The sequence below is a fragment of the Calliopsis andreniformis genome, chromosome 1, assembly GCF_051401765.1.
Source record: "Calliopsis andreniformis isolate RMS-2024a chromosome 1, iyCalAndr_principal, whole genome shotgun sequence".
NCBI lineage: Eukaryota > Metazoa > Arthropoda > Insecta > Hymenoptera > Andrenidae > Calliopsis > Calliopsis andreniformis.
In genome coordinates, this window is record NC_135062.1 from 9,352,241 (window position 1) to 9,376,042 (window position 23,802).

The 23,802-nt window shown below is 32.6% G+C and overlaps 5 protein-coding genes and 1 long non-coding RNA gene across 10 annotated transcripts; 1 reads left to right on the forward strand and 5 right to left on the reverse strand.

Annotated features, from left to right (window-relative positions):
- Nucleotides 1–810: 810 nt before the first annotated feature.
- On the reverse strand, nucleotides 811–6,402 carry LOC143179924 (uncharacterized). Of its 2 annotated transcripts, XR_013002046.1 has the most exons (3): nucleotides 5,857–6,402; nucleotides 1,220–1,368; nucleotides 811–1,011 (listed from the first exon to the last, which is right to left on the reverse strand). It is a non-coding gene; the product is annotated as an uncharacterized LOC143179924 (long non-coding RNA). The 2 variants fall into 2 exon arrangements; XR_013002048.1 differs by lacking the exon at nucleotides 811–1,011 and having other exon boundaries at nucleotides 1,020–1,368.
- LOC143179916 (calmodulin) lies at nucleotides 5,680–12,393 on the forward strand. Its single transcript, XM_076379361.1, has 4 exons — nucleotides 5,680–5,946; nucleotides 8,501–8,675; nucleotides 8,927–9,169; nucleotides 9,330–12,393. Exons 1-4 carry the CDS (start codon nucleotides 5,944–5,946, stop codon nucleotides 9,356–9,358), a joined length of 450 nt encoding a protein of 149 aa, XP_076235476.1. The 5' UTR covers nucleotides 5,680–5,943; the 3' UTR covers nucleotides 9,359–12,393.
- An 892-nt stretch (nucleotides 12,394–13,285) lies between these two features.
- Nucleotides 13,286–15,665, reverse strand: LOC143179911 (gamma-interferon-inducible lysosomal thiol reductase). Its single transcript, XM_076379349.1, has 4 exons — nucleotides 15,367–15,665; nucleotides 14,563–14,756; nucleotides 13,889–14,209; nucleotides 13,286–13,538 (listed from the first exon to the last, which is right to left on the reverse strand). The coding sequence occupies exons 1-4, from the start codon at nucleotides 15,479–15,481 to the stop codon at nucleotides 13,449–13,451; spliced, it is 720 nt and encodes a 239-aa protein (XP_076235464.1). The 5' UTR covers nucleotides 15,482–15,665; the 3' UTR covers nucleotides 13,286–13,448.
- Nucleotides 15,666–16,022: 357 nt separating this feature from the next.
- On the reverse strand, nucleotides 16,023–17,914 carry Polr1c (RNA polymerase I and III subunit C). Its single transcript, XM_076379304.1, has 7 exons — nucleotides 17,805–17,914; nucleotides 17,664–17,723; nucleotides 17,343–17,533; nucleotides 17,087–17,271; nucleotides 16,792–16,980; nucleotides 16,423–16,671; nucleotides 16,023–16,343 (listed from the first exon to the last, which is right to left on the reverse strand). The coding sequence occupies exons 1-7, from the start codon at nucleotides 17,856–17,858 to the stop codon at nucleotides 16,228–16,230; spliced, it is 1,044 nt and encodes a 347-aa protein (XP_076235419.1). The 5' UTR covers nucleotides 17,859–17,914; the 3' UTR covers nucleotides 16,023–16,227.
- Nucleotides 17,915–18,468: 554 nt separating this feature from the next.
- On the reverse strand, nucleotides 18,469–21,281 carry Atpsyngamma (ATP synthase, gamma subunit). 4 transcript variants are annotated; one of them, XM_076379322.1, is made up of 3 exons: nucleotides 21,163–21,281; nucleotides 19,447–19,996; nucleotides 18,469–19,182 (listed from the first exon to the last, which is right to left on the reverse strand). In XM_076379322.1, the coding sequence occupies exons 2-3, from the start codon at nucleotides 19,974–19,976 to the stop codon at nucleotides 18,816–18,818; spliced, it is 897 nt and encodes a 298-aa protein (XP_076235437.1). In that variant the 5' UTR covers nucleotides 19,977–19,996; nucleotides 21,163–21,281; the 3' UTR covers nucleotides 18,469–18,815. The 4 variants fall into 4 exon arrangements, with proteins under 4 accessions (XP_076235437.1, XP_076235443.1, XP_076235451.1 ...); XM_076379328.1 differs by having other exon boundaries at nucleotides 21,090–21,207; XM_076379336.1 differs by lacking the exon at nucleotides 21,163–21,281 and adding an exon at nucleotides 20,960–20,979.
- A 592-nt stretch (nucleotides 21,282–21,873) lies between these two features.
- Nucleotides 21,874–23,249, reverse strand: Jagn (jagunal). Its single transcript, XM_076374702.1, has 4 exons — nucleotides 22,976–23,249; nucleotides 22,645–22,786; nucleotides 22,239–22,454; nucleotides 21,874–22,111 (listed from the first exon to the last, which is right to left on the reverse strand). Exons 1-4 carry the CDS (start codon nucleotides 23,065–23,067, stop codon nucleotides 21,983–21,985), a joined length of 579 nt encoding a protein of 192 aa, XP_076230817.1. The 5' UTR covers nucleotides 23,068–23,249; the 3' UTR covers nucleotides 21,874–21,982.
- Between the last annotated feature and the right edge of the window lie 553 nt (nucleotides 23,250–23,802).

Here is a 23,802-nt window from a genome sequence, read left to right on the forward strand (position 1 = left end):
CTCATTATTGATATCGCGGGCATCGTGCGACGCCGTTACCGCATATCGGTCACGGCCACCGAGCGAAACTATTAATTATCTATTAGATACGAATACCGTTTACAAATATCAATATTGCCCCGCGGACATCGCTCGATTCCAGTCGAACGAAAGCACCCTTAACGAATCTGCGAATTATCGACCGTATCGTTCACACCTAACGCACGGAACGCCTAGGGAAGGTGTATACAGTAACTCGTTACAGCCTCGTCGTTACCTTTGCTATACTTTCGAGTTAGAATTAGCCAGAGTGAAGGAGTTTTATTGCAGTACGTTGTCGTTTATGAGCTTTGAGAAGACCAGGGTCGGATGTCTTTAGCATGGGTTGACCTCGAAAACGTGCCTCGTGTTATAAGCTCGCCAGTGAGGCTATATCGAGGAAACACTGGAGATATGTAAGTCGTACATCGGAACTTAACGAGGGAGCGTCTTTGGAATTGAGACAACGATGGAACTCGATTGCGGTGGTCACGTCACTGCAGTAGCTGGGGAATAATTTGAAGCTTTCGGGGCAATAAGGACAGAAGACAGGTTTTAACAAAAATTGAGGTATCTTGTGCGGGGCTGTTATGAGGTGTATTAAGTGCAAGCTGGGTTCCTATTTTTTATGGGATCACAATTCACAATTTTACTCTTTAAAATAATATAAAGAACAGCCTAGTGTAGAAAAATTCCTTACAATCAATTTTACTGCCTCTATTTCTTAATAAGATAGATGTTTTTTTTAACTGGGTCATTTAGCTACTACTCTTTCTTAATTTTAATTTATTTTTTACATCTCTTTTTTATAAACAATGTTGACTTATTTTTATTGTATTAAAATGAGTTGTTATGAAAATGTCGACTTTTATTTTCAGTAAATTTAAAAATGTGTGTATGAATTTAAATAACTGGAAGATTTGATTTTTTGAGAGCTCACAATAATATTGTTCCCCGAGCTTCCGAAGTATAAATGTGACTTTGTGTCTGCACCTAACAGAAATTGTAAAAAATAATAAAAATTAGGGACACTGTGTTTAAAAATCTTTATTACCCAATTTGAATATAAATATTTACATTATTTTGAGTTAACAAAGCCACACACAATTCAATATTACGAATAAGTAAGAAACTGTCTAGAATAGGTACATAGAAACTCTATGAAAATGTATTATATATCATAAATTTAATAAACTTTTACCTGATTTCAGGATTTAACGAAAACCTTTGAAGTCTATTTTCTCAATATAAGCCCAATGTGGCTGATGTCCTTGTTGCCTGGAATGCTGCATTTGAATGTGGGTGGTTCGAGGGTATTGCGTTACTTTCGTCAGTGGACCTCCAAAAATGCTAAGACAGAGAAATAATTTGGACTGTAAATCAAATGAATTATCTCCTTTTCATTATTATGACAGAGTATGTTTGCAACAGATATTGCATATTTCAGGAATGTTGCATATTTAACTCTCGAATTCCTGAAGAAATTGAAGTGAAATTGTACTGTTGGGTACAAGAATGGTTCCAGGATACTCAGACCCTTTCATTGTCCCTGTATTCAGATTTGATTTCGATGAAGATACACGTAAAAAATTATAAAATTTATAATTCTAAAAATAATATAATAATTTATTGGTACACTAGCGAACAATCAGATAAACGAAAACGTAACTGCTACACGTAATAGATGATGTCACTTAATTAAATGCGATATGCAAATTAGCTTAACTGGTCAAAAATTATTATTTTATATTTCGCGTGTGTATTCAGTGTTCTGTACATTTTTTTTCTTTTATTTTTAAATCGCTTTTTAAGTACCAATTAAATCATACTAACATCATAATTTCTTATCGCATATTTTATCTACAATCTTCCTTTCAAGATAATCAGATGAAAGTTTCAAGAAATAACTATTTTCGATTATCAAGGAAGCTTCTGCAATCTGTTTAATCAGGAGCAAGCTTATCTCAAGCACGTGGACAAATAATGAGAAATGAGTCAATTATTAAGCAATATCATAATTATGCAATTCTAAACGTAACATACTGATACAAACTAAATAATAATCTTACATTTTAACCTTCTTGGAATCTTATAAATTGTAAACTTTTCATATAAGTACTAAAAAATTAAAACATTAAGAAGAATTAATATGTTGAGCTTCGTTTTCAAAGAGGAGTACTGACGGTCACTATCGTTGGTAATCAAACTAGTTTGTGTATCAACCTATTAAGCCAATTAAAATAAATTTAATGTAAACATTTCCTCTTCGAATGAATATATCGAAAACAATAAGATACATCAACTTTAAATGCAAAATTAGTCGTCGCTTGTGACCTTAAAGTCACACATCAACAATTAGTTTATTAGACGTTTCCTTTTTCCGTATATTCGACGAACTGTGGATTCGTCATTCACATTTTTCCCTCGCGCGTCATACGATGATCGCATTCAAAGTAATCAACCAATGCGCAACGCGTGAATTGAATTTCTATCCTTTTAGTAAGGTATTCGGTCGTCCGTCCTATATCATCGGTTTTTCTAAGGTCTTCGTCATTCTCAAGTCCGACGACGTCGTCGCTGCAAAGTGTATCTTATAATCCTCTGGATGACTCAAACTGTCCTCTGTTTCAAACCATTCGATTCCTTCACAGGTAGCACACGACGTCTTGAAAACGTCTGTTTTATGTCCATTGTATCCCAGAAAGTCTTACGACATAATTTGAACGTCTTAAAAACATCCAACAGTGTACGTTTTAAAGACTTCCAAAATTTATGTCTGTAAGACGTCTTAAAGACATATTATATGGACGTCTATTTTTTGTTTGAACGTCCTATGAACGTAATTTGCATGTCTTTAAGACGTCTTGTGAATGTCTTTTAAGAAGTCCTAAAGGCATACTCATTTGTAACTTCAGACGTCTGTGTGCTATTTCGGTTTATAAAAGTTAGCCCAGCGTTCTGATATCGATTTAACAAATATTTAAACGGAGTATAAAGTTCCTATGAAAATTTATATTATTACACTCGTATGTGTTAATTAATTAATTATTCAGCTCCATAAATAAACGAACGTAATTCACTTTTAATCATTGAATTTTCAAATAAATCAGGCCGCCCGTGCAACACTGCGATTTTTCTTTTACTAAATAAATGAAAGAGGTTTTATTGATTTAATTTTAAAGCATGATAACCGTTAGACGGGATAAAGTCTCTCAATTAAATACATTAAATGTACACGCGTATTTATCAACATCGAAAACTGGATGTCTCGTGGGTCAAACAATTCCTATGTATGTATTCACTTTCTCCTCGCATTTTTTCCCTTTCTTTTTCGTACACCTCGAATTTCGAAACGGCCGTAAAACCTTGCTAGAGAAACCATGGCGTTCTCGAAATACATAGTTAGAACTTTTATAGAAATATCAATATAAAGCTACAGAAATAGTCTCTACAAATGATAAACTCGTCAGTGATTTTGTTAGATTATAGCGAGAAAATACTCCTTTTCCTTTTTAGTATCGTTTCTCTCGGTTGAACTTGCGAATGACAGAAATAAATGTGAAATTCTATAACCAGTTGAATATTGTAAATGTTAAATGGCAGTATAAAGGGTTAAAAATTGTTAGGTCGAAGGCGATATATTCGCCCCTCCATCACGCTGTATTTCTTCGTCGTGTGAACGCGTACGCGCATTATTTTTATTTAAGAAGATATCGACCGATTCTATGAAAGGACATTGAAACCGCTGCCACTTCTGGGGTTAATGCAAGGGGTGGTCCACGCGAAATAGGACAGCTAAATATTTTCTTTCCACTAAACTTGATAACAGAATTCGACGATTTTATCAATATTTCAGCAGAATTTCTTTCGCCCAAGAAGAGAATCTGTTGAAACTTTAATATCAAATAAAGAAAGGTACATGGACCAGCATAAAAACCTATTTTTTATTTAAGAAACCGAAGAACCCTTAATTCCTCTTACATTTTCCCTGTTCTTTGTAAAAAAACTAGAGACTCGTTTTAAGAATTCGATGCAATGCCGGTTTAGCATACGTCAAGTACATCAGTGCATTTGGAATATGCAAAATGGATGCTTACTTCACATATTTTTGTTTTTATATGCTTACTCATCACGGGTCAAATTTATTCTTACGAATGTATGAAAATTCGGGCTGTAAAAAAGGGGAAAATCAGTTACGCTAAGAGCCACCTTTCTATGTAATTAAAAGCTTGTAAATAATAAAAAAATACGACCATCGAAGCCTAGAAAAAACTACACATTAATCACGAACAACGAACTGATAATACTCTTAAAAAATCCTCCTTCAAAAAAATTATTCCTCCTTCGTATCTAAACCGAACGTTTCTCAATAACGAATAATTCCCAGTCGTAATAAAGGCCAGCAACATGCAAATGATCCCTCGATTCATAAACAAGGAAACAAAACCATGAAATCCACGAATAAAACTCCATTCATTCACAAAACCCCAATAAATCAACATCATCGAGCATAACTCCCGAATAAAATTCCCCTAAAATTTCCCACCCCGCAGTCTTCGCCCCATTCATTACCCAGCATCGTTCCCAGGGCAGCTTAAAGCGTTTTAAAACGTTTCGCATAGCCCGTAAGCATTAACCCATCGTGACCTAATATCGTTCAGAGGACAAGGTACAAAACGTAGTCGAGAGAGCCACACCACTTCTCTCTCCTAATCGCCCCAGCGTTCCCCTGTCCTTCGCCCAACCGTTCTCACTCAAGCGCGGATTTCCGGTCACGCCAGTCTCTCCCAAAAAAGAAAAAGAAAAAAAAAAACCCCCCCGAGTCAGCCATCCCTCAAAAATGATCAGAAAACCCGCCTCCCGACTCAACCCAATTCCCTCTGCGGCAGCCTCCTTCGGAGCGTGCCGCAGACGGCAGAAAATCGGCTAGCAAAACCGCGGGGAGGGTAAACGCGAACGGTTGAAGCGAGATGAAAGAACGACGCGAAAAGGGGAGGGAGAGGCAGGGAGAGAAAGAGAAACGGAAAAGGTAACCGAGAAAGAGAACTCGGGTAAGGATCGGTGGCAAAGATAGACGCGGTGAGGAGCAGACCGAGGACTCTAGAGAGGGAGGCAAACAGGGGGACAGAGGTAGAAGGAGAGGAAAAACGTAGAAAGAGAGGCGCGCGTAGGGCTAAACGCGCCCGAAAAACGCGCTCATTGCATTTGAGCCATCTCTCGCAGGGAAGCCCGGCTTTGACCCGGTAGCCGGCGGCGGCACAGTCCGCGCGGCTGCCTGACGCATTGCAGGTGCGCGTCGGCCAATCACAGGGCCGGTTAGTTCGCCCGGACTTGTCCTGTAAACACGACCGCACCCACCCCGCATGTAAAACGGATTTCCACGCTCGTCGGCGTCGACCGTCCCCGTGGACCGGGTCGCCCTGTCGTTCCTACTTCTTCCCTTTTGCCCAATTAAAAACCGGCCGTTTTTTCACGGTTTTCTCGCCGATGGCGAGCCGCGCGGGACTATCTGTCGGCCGCGTAGGGAACGCCGCGACGCGGGGCCGCCGCGTCCCCCCCTCCTCGGCCCCCAACCGCCCCGCGGCGTCGACCAATCGCGAGGCGCCGACGCGTGGCCCGTTAGGGGCGGCGTAGTGATACCTGACCGAGACAAGCGGCAGAGAGGCTCGTACACCGATAGAGAACGGTGGACTCCATTGCTGTCCCGAGTGCGTTTCCCGTCGGCCGTGTCGTATTGCGTGCCTGTCCGCGCCTTGGTGAACACACCACGAGTTTTAACCCCCTTTTTTTCCACGCTGCACGCCTCCCCGAACGGTTGTGAAAATAAACAGTACTCACCGAACTTTTTTGTGTCCAGTGGGTGAAGCGATAAGGCGAGGATCGTCGAACCACCGAAGACCGAGCCCGTGAAAAACACGAGCCAAAATGGTAAGTACGGTACCCGTTTCAGTCTAACCGAGGCCCGTTTCCTGCCCGCCGATGGCACGCCTCTGCGTGCACACCGCGATTCACCGAGAAACGGACGTCGCCAACCGGTCCCCCTCGCCCTCGCCCCGACTCCGTTTGCCGCATTGACGCGGCGAGTGCACGTGCGACCGATACGCATTTACGGAAATCCCGTTTCACACGGACGATTCCCTTCTCCCTATGAAAATCCTATTTCCTGTCGCCATATGAGCATCAGTGGTCTTACGTGGACGTTTCACCACCCTGCACTATTTTGATATTATTCGTAATGGCCGGTACCCGAGAGATGGACCCCGACTATCGATCCGTGCCTCCTCCAGTAACTACACGACCGTCGTTTTCCCAATTCGCGGAGATGTCACGGGCCGAGAGAGCTCGGCGAAGAGAACATCGACCGATCGATCCTGTTGGACGTGGAGCGATCTTCGAAAGAGAGGCGTGCGGCGGCCTGCGATCGCCACGGGTGAAGTGTACCGAGAGCCGATAGTGTTCGAAGTACGTTCTGCGTGTCAAATATATTTCATGGCAAACGCGTGTAACGGTAAGTTGGATATCGGGTGACTAGGAGGAGGGAGGGAGAGGGTTCTTTGAAGTCGACAGATCCGCGACCCTCCCCGAGATAAGGTATCTAGAGATTATCGAGTCCTCGGCGAGATAATTCATTGTCGGTGCTTTCCTTTGGGAAGGTTGCGAACTTCCAACTCGTATCGAGTCACTGGCGCCAAATTTGAGCTGGGATAATGAGTCCGCAGAGAGGCATATATTTATACGTGGCCGATGGGCTTTCCAGCCGGAATTCGGAGTCGGTAGAGTGTCAGAGATTCACAAGTTGTTGTGGCCCCAGCGGTGCATATGTTGAGTTCTCTGTGTTCGGTTGGTAATCCTCGGTGGTGGAATTGTGAGCTTCGAGGGAGCTTGTTTCCGCCTGGGACGATGCTTCCTTCGTTTCGAAGGTTTTTTGAGGAATGTGATTTCAAGGGATGCTCTAATTCTATGGATTTCTTGTTGCGGAAGCCCCTTTCTGGGATGGTGGAATGTTTCTCTCGTAATGTGTGGTTGTGTAGCATTCGACGATCACCGTTACACGGTATACCTTGCTATTGATTTTCGCGGTCTCTCACCGTTGCGCCAATTCCCTGTATTCCTTATACGTTCTTGCGCCCAACCTTCCCTTCGTTGTCACAGATACCGACATTTTCACGGAAATTGAAATTAATTTGCTTTTATGGTAAGCTTCGATGGTAATAAAGATTAACCTATGATTAAAACAGGTTTTTAATTATTTAGTTTGTTTTTTTATTTTTATGCGCATTTTTTGCACTTCTGATTTTCTATTTTTGCATACATGAAAGGATTTCTTTTTTATTTTTGGAGCTTTGAAACTATTGTTTTTAATAATAGCGTTCCGACGAAAAGTGTCTACGTTCTCGCCGCATAACCTAAAATACTAATTTTTTCTTACAACGTGGAATTCTAAAATTAGTTTTTATATATACAGGCCGTATATATAAAATTTCGCCACGAAAGAGTGAATCTGACTTTTTTTTCATGAAACAAGAATATTTCTCGTTTGTCTCGCTGAAAAAATGTCGGAGATGAGCCGTTCCTATGATACGTATTTACATTTAATCGATAAACAGCTGAAGCGTGAATCATCGGGTTATTGTTTTATTTATGACATTTGTTTCTGATATACAGGTATCTACATGAATGCTCAATGGATATTTTTGTGTAAAATATATGGTAGGGAATGTAGTATGCACTGTTGACCTATATATTGTGAAGTGTCTCATTCTAGAACTTATTCACTCTGAAACAATTTTTTGACAATTGATTCATTGTTAATTATATTAAATCACTTTTACTACTTTATTGTAAAAAACGATTGATAAATTCTGAATCAATTCGTACTTTTTCAAGAAATTACTAATGTGTTTCTACATGCATATCAAATTTCTTTGAATTCTAGTGTACAATAATCAGTACTTCTTGGATAGTTTATTTGAAAGAGGAAATAATATACAATATAGGGATTCTTTGTATTATTATTATTATTTTTTCTTTAATCTATGCAAATCTAGATAATAATAGTTTTTCCATGTCTATTCATATATTATTTTTTAGTTACTAAAGCATTGACAGTGTGAATACCTGTTATATATTTATATAAAAATATATATCTAATGACAAAAATAAATTAATTGTTTGTTTTGCCAAATTAATAAGTGAAAGTAATGGTTGCTAATTATGAACACTTGTAATTTTATGATGTAAAAAGAAGAGCAGCCATGGAAAGTTTATTAATATCAAGTGTGTTACAATGTATTTAATTAGAGTAATGAATTTTAATTATTTATGCTTGAGGAACACTACGTACATAATGTTCAAGAAAATCAAATTTTCAAAATAAGTTCAGTTAAAATCATACATAAATATAGTAATTTTACTTTTCTATATTGAAATACCATGAAACAATGTCTGCGAGGAATTACAGAATGAATTTTCTTGTTTAAAGGCTGATCAACTCACAGAGGAACAAATTGCAGAATTTAAGGAAGCATTTTCGCTATTTGACAAAGATGGAGATGGTACCATTACAACCAAGGAGTTGGGTACAGTTATGCGGTCACTGGGTCAAAATCCTACAGAAGCTGAGCTTCAAGACATGATCAATGAAGTGGACGCAGATGGTATTTTATCATAATTTTATTTCTTAATATTACGAAGGAAGTTCTTTTATATCATTCATTATGCAATTTTTGTGTTCATTTCATTGCATGTTAATTGAATGTCATACATATTTTCAAATATGTTCTTCATTCACCTTTGCATAATGAAGAAATAAAAATCTTTTATGATTTTGTTGATATCCCATTATTAAAAATATTGGAAAAAATCTGATTTCAGAAAAAATCGAAATTAAAAATACTTGGAATTGTAGGTAATGGCACAATCGATTTTCCGGAGTTCTTAACCATGATGGCTCGCAAAATGAAGGACACTGACAGTGAGGAGGAAATTAGGGAGGCCTTCAGAGTATTTGATAAGGATGGAAATGGTTTCATATCTGCAGCGGAACTCAGACATGTTATGACAAATCTTGGTGAGAAACTCACTGACGAGGAAGTAGATGAAATGATTCGAGAGGCTGACATTGATGGTGATGGCCAAGTTAATTATGAAGGTTGTACAATAATATTTTCTTAGAAACTAAGAATCGTTAGTTTTAAGCTATTAAATCTTTTAAGTTTGATCTAAATTTAAAGTTTAAATGTAATATTCTAATTTGGAACATTCATATTTGACAACTAATTTGTAAGTGTTACATTTGTTTTCCTTTCTAGAATTCGTCACAATGATGACATCAAAGTGAATGCAACCTGTGTAATGGAAAAACTTGCAACTTGGAGTGGTGTTGACGTATTAAAAATAAATCAAGAAACAAAGAAAATATAATGTTAACAAAAAGCGAATCGACCAGAAAGTGAAAAACCTTGTATCTGGACACAAAGATGTCTATAAAACGCGAAAAGTCAACGTCCAACACGCGTTAATCATCATTAACGATAAGTAATACAGTGCAATTGTTTAATTAACAAAGTTATACTACTCAAATCATTACCTTTAAATACACAAAAATACTTAACCACATATACACACAAAAACATGGACATAAAATTACATACTACACGTGCACGGACACTGATACAAGCACATGACAACATACACAGATATATATACAGAAAGATGATTTATTTCCGTATAAAGAAGTATAATTAAAGAAACGTTAAATATGTATATGTATGAGAATAGACGCGCGCATGTTTGTTGATGATAAAAGTCATAATAGTATGTTCTCTTTCCTCTCCATTCGGCCTTTTCCTGTTTCTTCTATGCAAGGTTGTGTGTAGAAACTTTCGTACAAAGTTTCTTTGTAAATTTTATTGCTTTCCATCGTATATATATAATATATATATATATTATGATACATAATATATGTATATATTATGAATCAATTTTCGCTCATTAGGCAAGAAGAAAGGAAAAGTATCGAAAGACAGGAAAGACCTTTTATGTGTTATCAATATAGCGCATCGTGTAAGTTCGTTTATTGATTGAGATAAATTAAGGATTTGTTTCGTTTAGTTCTCGGTCAAAGAAACGTACTTATAATGCATGTCACAATACAGCGTACGTCATAATAATATTATCAATAACGTACATGTTTAGCGTTTATTGTTTCGTTTCGCCAAAGAAAAATTCAGAAATGAAAACTATTTTCTGAAACTGAGAAAAAGGCAACCTCGACTTCAATCTTTGGCTTATCGATAACTCTGTACACACTGTGAATTCTATATTGTGTCGTAACAAATAATTTAACGATTTCTTTAGATAAAAAGAATTAATTTAAAAAATGTGCGTGAGAAGATAATGACAAAAAAGAAATAGAGAAACCTCGAGAGGTTTATGTATAATAGGATCTACGAATCGAGTCGTATTAAAGTCTCAACATCCCCCCTTAGTGAACAAATTTCTGTCTCTATATACCTTCTCAACTTTCGTTATACCTTTCGATCTATATTATGGACACACAACACACACATATTAAACACGGACACATACACGTACACATTTCACCAAGTGCGTTCTGTAATCCAATTTCGTTCTAATCTCTTCCGTTTGTATCTTATCTCCATTGAGGAAAGAATAAGCCTTAAAAAAACACGCGCGCGTATTACGCAACGTCGACACCACTTTTGTTGAAATATACATAAAAAAAAATGGAAACAACGGAGAAAATAGAAAGGGATGAGGGATTTTAAAATGGAGAGATCAAGTCGCAACAGTGATCGGTGCATTATATTTTCCTTCGCCCAGGGGTGCGTGCCAGTCTCGTAAAGCGGAGCAACTAGAACCGGAGAAACTGGTGTGATTTTGTGCGATTCGTACGAATAAAATGTTACTTAAGAACTAAGAGTAATGAACAGACACCGAACGGTGAGGAACACACGCGTGTGTTGTCGGTGGTTCAGTCATAATATATATGTAATATATATTATATATACATATATATATATATATATATAAAACTAATTTACGAAAAAAGGAAGAAAAGAAAGAAACAATTCCTCCACAGTCCTTTATTATTTAATATATTGAACAAAATGAGAAGTACTTGTATTTCTGGTGACCTAGATGGCATTGATCATAAAAAGACAAAATAAATGTATCCTCATTTTTAGGTCACAACTACTCGATTCGTTTCCTTCATTAACCAATGGACCTCTCGTTTCAGCTGTTTTTAATCTCATCGTCATTTCTCGATGGCATCTAGAAATATAGATTTGCCAGCAGGTGTATATGTAATGATTCGCATTAACATATCTCTTTAAAGTGTCACCAAATTCGGAAGCCTGTTCTTTCCGCAAAAAGAAAAAAAAAAAAGATCGAGAGCATGCGAATTACCAAATAGAGCTCTTAATACTATTTTATTTTTATTTGTGATCGTAAAATAGCTCTATTAACAATTATTGTGAAAAAAAAAAAATAAAGAAAAACTTAGTGATTCGCGATAAAAACGTTCTCACTTTGTAAAAACGAAGAAAAGAGGAAAGAAAAATCGCGAGTAAGTCGTTTTATAAATGGTGATACGTAGAGTTTATTCGGTAAACATCTTGTATTTAAATGCTTATCAATTTATTGCTCGTTTCATTGATCATTTACAATTTAGTGATTAAGTCTAAGTTATAAAAATATATTCCAGTATTTAATATTAATTTTATATTCGTGTCGCCAATTATACGTATTCTGAACTAATTTTCCCGTATTTAAGTAAAAAATTTGTGAGAGCTCCCTACAGCGAGCACCGAGAGCCGATAAAATTTAAAAAAAAAAAAGAAAAAAAGAAAAAAAGAAAAGGAAAATCAGTATTACGTTTCAAAAGTAATCTCGTAGCTTGAGATCAGTCATAAAATATAAAAATCGCGTTCTCGCTTCTCCAAAAAGATCGTTTCTTGAGACACTTGTTCTTTGCAAATAAATAGCTAAAATTCTATTCGAGTCACTCTTGTTCTTGATCCTTTCGGAAATATATAAAATATATTATTAAATGCGATATTTATAAAGCTCCGTCGTGATGCGAATAAGAGATTTATTTTCTATATTTATTCAGAAACAAGAAAATAATTCTAATAAATGTGTAATTATTCATTCGACAAAAGAAAAATGATTCTTATTGTATGTTTCTTTCTTCTGTAATTTGAAACATGTACGATCATTATTTCTATTATATGTGAGATATTCTCCGCCATATCAAGGGCATACTTCACTTATCGTGCGTGACGAAGCGACACAGTTTGTATAAAGTGTTGATATTAAGTTAATAAATTGTTCCCATATATTAAACGACCAATGGTTGATTCTTAATTCTTCTAAATCAAAATCGATAAGTTTTTGCAGTACAATTTCTTTTCATAATTTATAGAATACAATTTTTATTTTTTAATTATAAGTTTTATTTTATTTAAAAATTATTATTGGTAAATTAATAATGATAATTTCTCATACAATTGTGATTTGGATATTCTGTTGTATATATTTCAAATTATAAACATATCATTAGTTTTAAATTTGTTAGAAAAGATAATATTAGAAAAGTACAAATTATGATCTATGTACATGAGCTTAAAGGTAACTTATTGATTCCTATTTCCAAAACTTGTCAGTTAATTCTCTAATAATAAAATAGGAAAACTGTATTTATCAATAGAAATGTTTTGGTCCTCTCTTTCTTATAGTGATTTTTTATATTGTCTGTTTCTGTCATCCTTATTATAATGAAAAAATAACAAACATAATATTTTGTACTTCTATTCTTAAGTAGCCATGAAACATATTTATCTTTTCGTTAGATTTTATACAATGTTTAATGTTCAATGAGTATTTATCATCATATATTTTGAACCTTAATTTTTAAAATATAAAAATTTAAAATTCAACAACTGAAAAATTGGTAAATAGGTATATTTACCAACTTAGCAAGTCTTAAATTAATTCTCAAACTCTTCCAGTGACTATTCTTCTCGCCCTTCTTAATTATCTACTTTTCATTCTTTGTATATTTTAAATTTAAAAACAAATACCGATACTCTTAAAATCGAACATAATTTCAGGCAGCCAGATTAAGTAGTAAACTTTGTTTTCAGTTTGACACCAAATAAGTTAAGCTGTGTTTAACTTTTAAATCTCGAAAATGAAATGGCGAGATAGTTTTTTTTTTTTTTTTACTTTTTTTATGATATAATTGATATTTTATGATATCTACTTCACATTTTGTAGAAGTTTTTAAGGTATTATTCTAAAAAGTCTAATATTTATTAAACACGTAAAAAATTTATGTAAAAATATTATATTTCATGCATATCTCTTTGAAAGATACGCACTTATGAATATTTTATATAATATTACAATTTACAACCTTCTGGCATAATTGTAAGGTGTAGGCACACTTCCTGCAGCAAATTTTTTAGAACCCTTGCCTGGTTTCCTGAATTCTAAAAACACATATTTAATACAATGTTTATTGAAGTAAATATCTATTTAAACAATATTACAAACTTAAGAATATTGATTCTTTTTTTTTTAACACATCCTTTATTATAAAAATTATTACATTTGAACGAAAATATTCTTTGAAGAATTTAATTGTCTTGAAAAGAAAAAATATAATTAAGTTATGTATGTAATTACTGAGCACACATGGCATATTATATATTGCATTCAAGATTACTTTTATTATCAATTAAAAAATTTGTATATTATAATCAGAAAAGATCTTGCATGTATTTTGTTACATGTTTTAAATAAATTAAAAAAATTTTTTGAGAAAAAACTAAAAACTTACCCCATCAAGTACCACAGTTGGTATGAAAGAGACTCTTGGAATTAAAGCATTTGTTAATTCCCCATATTTAGCTAGAAGTTCTTCCCCTTTTCTTTCAGTGGAACACTTCAGAATAGGATCATAATCTATATTCATTTTCTTTGCACAAATTTCCATAATTTCCACTGCTTCTATGTTATTTTTAATCATGCAAGATACATACTCTAATAGGATGGACGAATTTTTTAGAATATTTATAGAGCATGCATGAATAATATTCGCTTTGCATTCTATGGGTCCATGTTGGCACATGAATTCGTAACCATCATCTGTTTTTACTGTCTGTAAAAATAATTAACACTAGATATGATTTAAATAAAACACTTTTAGTAAGTTTATAGACATAAAAATACAGATTCTGTTTAAGCACATTATTTTATAAACACTTATAGATACAATAGTGCACATTTAAATTCCAATAGAGTTGTTACACCTAAATTCCAATAATCCAAACCCATTACTCATTACCTCGAGCCTCAATGTAATTTAAACCTATTGAGACCTATTTAAACTTAAGCTTTTTCCTAGAACAAAGTCTTGACCTGTTACAAGAAAATCCAGATCTTGATTCTATTGGAATTTAAATATGTATTGTTGTATATATCTGTTTTTTATATTTTTATGAATTGCCTTACTGTAGCTTTTCCATATGGAATCAACTCCACTTGTACATTATCTGTAATCCTATGGTATGTTGGTAATAATTGTTTAACGAAGAAATTGCGTGAATCTGGGCATAATGCTTCATAATATATTGCAATATGGACTTTCTGTTTCGCTTGGTCATCTTTTTGGCTTGATGTTACCAATTGATTGTCCTGAAGCTGTGCTATATAAAACTTAGCAGATATCCGTAGTAATGAAGAAAATTGTGTAACAATAAATTAAAAGTTTCATTCAAATTGCAAACAAGAATAAGATAAATTAAATAGTAAACAAAAGACAATATTTCAAAAGTCCTGGCTTTCAAAATATTGACGTTAAGATTATACAGAAACCTTATCAAATCTCATGCACAAAAGTATAACAATGATTTAATCTTACAGATCTTGTATCATCTTGACAGGTTTATGACTTAGAAATTATTGAACCTAAAAGGATTTTTACACAAATAAAATATTTGTCTAATGACTATTATTTTTTGATATTTAGTTTCAAAATGAAAGATTTTGAATATTTATCATTCATAAAATATTCATTAGATAAATATATTTGAAAATGTACAGACTGACTGAATATATCGATATTAATATATTTAATAAATAATAGGTTATATATAACGCATATTTTTAAATGTATGTGTATTCTATATTAAATGAAATAATCTCATAGGTCAGGTCAGGACAGTAGATCAAATATAAAACATGAAAACAAACTCGGGGAAATTAGAACACAACCTGCTCACAATATGCTTACAGGTGCATGTGCATTCTTTTTACCTTCTACGCCCGATTTCTCTTGCGTGAAACTTAGCCAAACTTTCGATGACTGCCAGAGAAGTAAGACTGATACAACGATCAATAATATCCTCCATCGAAAACTTCCTAATCCCATTATCTGTTAGCGCAAAAGCTTCTACGAACTATGGTATAAATATTCCCTTATGATGTAACGATTAGAAACCGCTAAGAGGAATTTCAGTGGTATAACATTCATATGAACGTCGAACGAAATATGTGCGTTAACATTATGCATTCCCAATGACCTGTACTGCTTCTGTTCTTTCTTATAATTCTTTAACAGTAAACGAATAGATAAGATAAGCTTCCTTTTCTAGTATGTGTTTTGTTACCGCGGGACTTTGAAAATAAAAAAATAGGGATGGCGTTTTATTTTCGTATTTAATAAGTCGATTAATGTTTAAAGTAGGTCACATTTGTAAGATATAATCTTTCAGCACTGCATGGATACACAATAATTAATATTTAATTGCTATTAAGGTATAAATTATGAAATATGAATTAATATAAAATATTATTCTTTTTATGATACCATGTGACATCAAACCTTTGCAAAAAGAATACAATGAAATATGGACGTGGTTATATTTCGTGTTTGTATAGTTTTTATAATTTTGTGTTTGAGTCAATGAAAAGATTAGCAGTGGTGCATGAGTACTCTGATTTTTTAGTTTAGTGTTGTGTATAAACTTTTAAGTTCAGTGTAATCAAATGCAAAAATCTGTAAACAAGGAAAACGGTACATAAAATACTATTTATTATAAATATGAGTTCTTGTGAAAGAAAATTGAAAACAATTTAAGTCGGTAAACAATATTTATTCAAATGATAAGTATACATTTATTGACCAATATTGTCAAGTTCTTCTAAAAATGTCTTACATTTCCCTTTAAGTATCTTAACTGTTTCTACAAATAGTACATCTGGTGTTAATGTTCCCACTGATTCAATAGTAACTGTAATAACAATATGAGATTAAGAAACTAATTATTGTAAAATATATATGTAGCGAATAAAAAATGATCTAGTACTTACAAATGACATGATTTCGTATTCTACTTAATTTCACGCATGATTTAAGATCTTCATGACGAAATACATTCCTAGAACAGCTATCGTAACGAGGATTTTTTACTCTTGCCTCGCGGGAGTCAGGATCGCCCTGTTTAGTTTCAATTACCTCTATTACACCAATGCTAAAACAACTTTTTAAGCGATCTGCCATTTCTCCTCTGACTGGTTTTATTAGCTGAATGTCTGGCAGTAATCTGTATGATGCTGTAGCTAAATATAAGACGAAATCAAATTTGTTAAATATGTGTACTGTTGTACTTTATTACATTACAATCTGTATTAATAGCTCATGTACAAATATTTTTTTAATGTTTTTATGTAGCAACTTACCTACAGGAGAAAATTTGGCATGATCTTTTCCTATTCCTTTAATTGCATGCATGAAAGCATGAATTTCTTGACCAGGACGCATTTTACATATTAAGATATCGTCTTCTAAAACTCCCAATTGCTCTACTCCTTTAGAGTAAAGTTCTGCTTGGCGTCCAATTGGAACCCACTTAATGTCTTTACTATATACTATAAAGAAAGGTTTCTATAATTCATTTTGCTTACTATATTTGTCTTACTTTTATTTTAGTAAGACATAATCCTAATCTTAATTTGTTATAAAATATTTGTGTACCATTGCTATTTCTGTACATGTCATTTACTTTTCTAGAGTCCTTAGGTGCTTGAGGATTCCAAGTACATGATATTTTCAGTTCATATCTCAGAGTATCTTGATCACTGACTTCATCTTCATCCTTAGATGTAGAAGAAGGATATTCAAATAGCCTGGGATCAGCTCGAAGTGGTATGAGACCCAATCTTTAAAATTAATTTATATTTTCTTAGAACAATTGGTCAAAATATACTGTATAGAGACAAGTGTAACTTACCTGTGAGCTAAAACTTCATCCTGAATTAAGCTTGTGTTATTTATAATATAAACTTTTTCTATGGCCATTGTTGGTACTTCACTCAAAAGAACTCTACGAAATGCATTAGCAAAACCAACAGGGTAACCAATTAGGTCAAACTCCAATTCTCGTCCATCTTCGGACTCTCTGACAACCTGTATTTTGAATTCCTGTAAATTGAAATGAATAACATCAATACAGTATAAAGAAACCTAAAATAAAGACACAGCAATGCTAAACATGAAAACAGTCAGATTTATCTACAACAATATTCTTATTTAATTTTACATAAAACATTACTTTCTTGTAATTCTGTAAGTTCCAGTCTTGTTGTGCTTCATAATTCGTATATTCCGAAGCCTGGAAAATTAAGTAGATATTGTAAATTATTTTTTATGTATAAAGATGATATTTTTCAAATATAATTCTTGTAATACTCACATTAGGGATACCATGCTCTTCTAGTATAACACGAGTTTTTCGATTTTCATCCATGATTAAATATTTGTTGTGACATTGAGGTTATATTAGGTTACATTTGCAAATCCCGCAAAGGCGCACGTGGAATAACTCGGTGTTCTTCAATCTATTATATTTTACTTTGGTTAAGAATGTTTATAATTAAGTAGGTATTTGTTAGAATTGATCTAAAAATCAAATCTTTTTTTTTTGTAATTTGTTAAACTAAAGATTCTAAAGTGTCTTAATGAAAGAATTTTTAAGAGATTCTGATTAATAAAATTATGTAGTTTAAGTTTGAAGCATTTGAAGTAGGCGGGTAGCAAAATGACTTGTCAGAGTGTTGAATGCGTTTTTCTCAAAACTAGTTTTTGAGACAGATCGCCATAATTATTCGAATAGTATTAATAAAAACTTGTTAATTGCAAAAGAGCTTAAACTTAATTAAAATATCGAATCTATTTTATATTTTCAGTTTCCAAATTTATAACATCCTAGTATTTTGTTTTTAAGATCTCAAAATAATTCTATTACATTTTTGTGATATTTATTAACGAATATTCATTCATATTGATCTGATTTTAATAAATTTGTACTCAGCTTTAGTAATAAATACATATAAAATTAAATGTAATACCATGAACACTGAGTTTTAAACAGATAGACCACTTTATTATGTTGATGCTACATCACATTTATAGGTAACAAATATAAAATAAAAATTTGGTAAAACAATTTATTTCATTTGGCAGTTTTAACCACAGTATTAACAAATACATCGTTTAAATGTTTCAGATACTTTATTTTGAACTTTGCCTTATAAATATTGCTGTCCTTATAAACATTTGATCATTCACTGCTTATCTGTTCCAGCATGAATCTTGGTTTATTTTTCCTAATAAACCATAGAGCTGGTCTTCCCATGATAACATTTTTCTGATCTACATTCCAGAACTATTGAGTGCCAATGTTTTACAAAAATGTTGTGTACATTTAATCCAATGCAGCAGCACCAGAAATAATTTCAATTAATTCCCTGGTAATGACAGCCTGTCGAGTACGGTTGAATGTCAAAGTTAGTTTGTCTATCATTTCTCCTGCATTCTTGCTGGCATTGTCCATAGCTGTCATACGGCTAGACTGTTCACTGCAAGCACCTTCCTTCATGGAATAAAATATTAAAGATGCTAAAGAGAATTCAAGGTAGCTTTGAATTACTTCTTCATCGAGGGAGTCATATACAGATAACTTAGGTGCACTGACCACTGCATTCTTATCAAAGAGAGGCAATTGGTCAACTGCATATGACACTACTGATTTAAATTTATTATACACAATACGCCCTGAACCAAAAGCATACCTGTAAATATGAAATAAATGTTATGCATTATTCCACAAATAAGATACAAATATTCACGAAATTGTAATAATTAGGCTGTAGATTTTTATGCAAATACATATTTCTATAAACACAGAGTTAAAGAAATGAAACTTAAATAAAAATTTGTTTCTATCTTCAAATACTATAATTTGTACTTTACTTTTTGTATTTTGTATATGTTTGAAATTCCTATAAATGCATAAGAATGTGCAGTTCAGTAATAATAAATGGAAGCACACATACCCACTGTTCATGACTTCAGCTGCTACTTTAGCAGCATCATTAAATGTTGGTGGTTTACGACCAACTTCTGATGCAACAAATAATATATTATCAGCAAATAAACGTTGCAAAATTGATCGTGATTTTTCACCAATGCATATGATTTTTGTGTTTTCCCGCTCTTTAGGATCTGCCAAAAGAGTGTCCCTAATGTTACGAGAAACTCCTGTGTGTACAGCACCACATAAACCTCGGTCGCTTGTTACAGCTATCACCAACTTCTTCGGCTCTTCTGCAGGTGCCTGAATTTCAGCTACCTCGTAAAAAGCTTTGGTACCAACACCAAGAGGTCTAGCTTGTTTCAAGTCACGCTCTGCTCTGTTATATTTGGCAGCAGATACCATTTTCATTGATTGTGTAATCTTCTGAATATTTTTTACTGATTTCAATCTTATGGAAATGGCTTTGAGGGTTGCCATACCGCGTTGTTGTTGTTGCTGCTGCTGTTGCGCAGCCAGCCGTACAATTGTTGTCATATGATTGGAGAACATTTTGAAGTTTAATAATATCCCTGTAAATTTAATAATTCAGTATGGTGTTTGTTTTTCTATTTTATTCATAAAATATATAAAGTTCTAAGGAAAACAAATTAATCATTACTATTAATTTGTTTCTTAGAAGTATATATACAAATAGCATATACAGTTTGCTTAATAATTATTTATCCCAAATTTAAAAGCAAGATTTCTTTCCTTCAATATTTTATTTGCACTGTTACTTAAATGTTTTCTATAAAACAAAATTATCTAAAAAAATCTTTACTCCATACTTTTAATTCTTTTTTTTACATTAAAAATTGTTCTGTTTTAAACAAAAGCAATATAAATTATAGCACAAATAATACAAAAAAGTACAATTTATAATCCTTATATAATTTCTACATAATTTACATAGTTTCTTAAATTCAGAATAAAAATATTAAATTGTAACAAATAAAATGTATTCTACTTAAATACAATAGTTTACTTAAAACAAATGAGTAAATTTATCAAATACTAAAGTATAACTCTACACATTGTACAAAATAAAATTCTATGAAATATTAATTATTACTAGAACATATAAAAACACACGAAAGAATGTATTGAACTTACCAACAGTCATTCAAGTTTTGAAAAAGGAAACAATAAATCATATAAATAATTGTATAATTGAATTCTAATACAAAATAATAAAACATTTTCATATCTTTCTAACATATTAAGCCTTATGCTATATCTTGCACTATTCTGTCAAATTGCAGTACTAATTTTAAGATCCTCTTATTATACATCAATTCATCTTTTTTAATTTAATTTATTATAATTTATTTAACGACAGCGATTGTTACATTACTTTTTACAAAGCAGTCATCTGTCTCACTGATTTTGTATTAAAAATGTATTACAAAATTCAGAACTAAACTCAAACGAAACTTAGAAATTTAAGAATGAAAACAGTAAATGAAAGTGAATTTGTTATACAATTATATTACCAATTCTTATGTCGACAGATATTAATCATCTTTTAGTTTAGGGCAATATTATCTCATTTATATAATCACAATGGACACCACTCAGTTATGTTCACGGTTAATTCGTTTTGTAATTTTCTGTATTACATACCAAGCGATTAAGGAGAACAAGTGATCTTTAACATCTGATTCGTATTAATGTGTTTATTGCAAACAGAACTCACCGCACGACTTAGAACAATGAGAAAAATTGAAGAAACCAAGTCAAGTCCGACAGGGATGGTCACAGGACACGAAGTCCCTCATAAGCAAGTAGAATATCCATATGTGTCCGTGAGTTCTATTAACGACGATCAATAGGACATCTATACACGAAAGTTTCTTTAGTGAACAAACCCGTACTAGGGAATTTATTGCATACGAAAAACTCCCTAAAACTAGGGAAATTTTCTAATCCAATAAAATACAAGGACGTTTTGTTTCGACAAATGAATTTGCACCTTTTGAAAAAGTAAAACATTTTTTCCTTTAAGTGAAATTTATTTAAAAATTATATAGTACAAAATAAATGTAAGGTTTCAGTAATTTGTAAGGTTATGAATGTAAAAATATTTGAGAAAAGTGCAATAAATTGTGACTGAAAAAATTTGTAATGTTATTAAAAATGAACAAATATTTTATTAGAGTAGATATTATGAAACACATTTTTTCTTAAATGGATTAATGATACTGATTTATCGATTTATTATCTTAGCTGTGACCACTATTTTTCAAAATATGTGAAGTAAAAATATAATCGTTGGTCTAAATAAAAATGAGCACAATTGTTTCAAAATACACATTCCATAAATTGTATATATTTGTATATTATACATTAATATTCGTATATATACAAGTATTTACACATTCATATTATTATTTTCACAACTTTGAACCTCTTTCAAAAAGTAGTTGCATATATTTTCATTTTTTACAAATAAAAATATGTATAATCAACAATATTCACAGATATGCTTGAAATTTTTATGGATCATGTAAATAAAATTATTCTGCTTTTTTGCTTCCTCGTGTTTTCCAAGCTACTAATAGGTTCCAAGAGAAGAACAGAGAGAATGAATGAACCTGTGAGGCCAAAAGGATAAACGCATACCACAGTAAGCCATATGGTAGGCCCTAGAAAGTTTAATTTTTATATAATTCTTATCTTTCTCAGAGGTACAACCTTTATGCAATGTATTTATATGATAAAGTAACCAATAATGAACAAAATAAACTCTGAAAGTAAATGAATCTTGTTTACCTGCCAGATGTGAATTTCTTCTGACTTGCCAATAGTTAAATATTTCCAAACATCCTTGAAATAATATATAGCTGCATAAAAAAGCGGACCATATCCTAATAAAATAATGCCTATCATGTATTGCTGTAATGTTTTAATCCTGTTTCGTTTAATAGCAGATAATGCAAGGAAACTCAACATCAAACTTGAGCACCATATGTATTCCCACCAAAGAGGCTGCAATATAAAAGATAATGATATAGAACTATAAATATTTCTTTACAACTATCATAAAATATTTTTACAGTTTATAAAAATAGCAAAGCGAATAAAATTATAATATTATATCATGAAAAGATTGATAATGAAGTATTTGAATATGCGAATACATTTATATGCATGCATATAGGCATAGATATTACTTTACCTGAGGTACTTGCAACTCCTCAATTTCCAAAATGAATATATCTAGATGATCTAATATATCGGCCGATAGCTTGGCAAGCATAACGAAGAAAAGAAGGTAGTGAAAAAATATACAATATTTCAGTCTTGATTTGTTTGTTGCGCTAAAAGGAAGACATGTTTAATCCTAATGATAAACAAACAATGAACATGCAATGACTTATTTTTAATTATTTCTTTTATAGTATGTTGAGTTTTAACATAGCATTGTAGCTATTGTCAAATAATTTTAGGTACGTAAAAAGATAAATGAGGAAAGCATTGTAATCCTTTCATTATTATAACTTAATTACCTGATTTGATAATGACTAGCGACTTTTTGTCTATGATTAAAATCACTTCCATCTGTACCCAGAGCCTGGGACAGCGTAACTTTCGATGCCATATTTCGATTTTATCGTGAATGAGATATGCAAATCACTTTCTTATTTCAATGGCAGAAAATTATGTACAAACAATTTTGGAAATGTATTCTACGAAAAACTATTCGGTCCTTCATTACCAACTATTTAACTATTTTTAAACATTCAGAACCCTCTGTTAGTGGCCTCATGGGCTCATGGGTCACGGTTCTCTGCAAATGTGTCACTTTTCGTTAAGTCACGTTTCTATTTATCAGAAAGTTGAGTTCCATCGCTATTCATTTTCGTTTCGAATTCTTTTTATGTCAAAACATTAATAATTATAATCTGACATAACAACTTATCACCTCACACAAAAAATATACATGTAATGTTTAAAATGTGTAATCTATTTCCATATGAAATATTAATAAATTAAACAGTGGAAAAATTGTTGTAAATAATTATGTTTTTATTGTTTAGATTACATAATTACCTAATAAATACATAAATACCTAACTATGATTGATTAAAAATTAAAATAAAATAATATGGTTTCAATTTGATTTTGTTAATAGTTCATGTCAATATACTATATTTTTATTTTATTTTTATAAAAACTGTGTTGTATAGGCATTAATATTTACAGTCGAATTTTAAATTTTAAATTTAGATTCAGAAATTATTGTCGTATTGTAAGTAGCAAATAAAAACCGAAGATCAAAATATATTCCTGTTACAATAAATAATGAATCTATTAAAGCATCTACTGATGTCTG

Bases quoted from the DNA above. Each gene is read 5' to 3' on its own strand.
- LOC143179916 (XM_076379361.1), top strand. The intron at 8,676-8,926 runs GTATTTTATCAT...TTGGAATTGTAG, and splicing joins CAATGAAGTGGACGCAGATG to GTAATGGCACAATCGATTTT. The intron at 9,170-9,329 runs GTTGTACAATAA...TTTCCTTTCTAG, and splicing joins TGGCCAAGTTAATTATGAAG to AATTCGTCACAATGATGACA.
- Atpsyngamma (XM_076379316.1), bottom strand. The intron at 19,183-19,446 runs GTATGTGTGCTT...TCATATTTACAG, and splicing joins GCTGAAGTCATGAACAGTGG to GTATGCTTTTGGTTCAGGGC.
- Jagn (XM_076374702.1), bottom strand. From the start codon at position 23,067: ATGGCATCGAAAGTTACGCTGTCCCAGGCTCTGGGTACAGATGGAAGT. The intron at 22,455-22,644 runs GTAAAGTAATAT...TTTATATTGCAG, and splicing joins AGGAGTTGCAAGTACCTCAG to CCTCTTTGGTGGGAATACAT. The intron at 22,112-22,238 runs GTAAACAAGATT...TAAACTTTCTAG, and splicing joins AAGAAATTCACATCTGGCAG to GGCCTACCATATGGCTTACT.
- Polr1c (XM_076379304.1), bottom strand. From the start codon at position 17,858: ATGGATGAAAATCGAAAAACTCGTGTTATACTAGAAGAGCATGGTATC. The intron at 16,672-16,791 runs GTAAGTTGCTAC...TCTTATATTTAG, and splicing joins TGCCAAATTTTCTCCTGTAG to CTACAGCATCATACAGATTA. The intron at 16,344-16,422 runs GTAAGTACTAGA...TTGTTATTACAG, and splicing joins AATACGAAATCATGTCATTT to TTACTATTGAATCAGTGGGA.
- LOC143179911 (XM_076379349.1), bottom strand. From the start codon at position 15,481: ATGGGATTAGGAAGTTTTCGATGGAGGATATTATTGATCGTTGTATCA. The intron at 14,757-15,366 runs GTAAAAAGAATG...AGTTTTATATAG, and splicing joins AGAGAAATCGGGCGTAGAAG to CACAGCTTCAGGACAATCAA. The intron at 13,539-13,888 runs GTAAGTTTTTAG...ATGTGTTTTTAG, and splicing joins CAACTGTGGTACTTGATGGG to AATTCAGGAAACCAGGCAAG.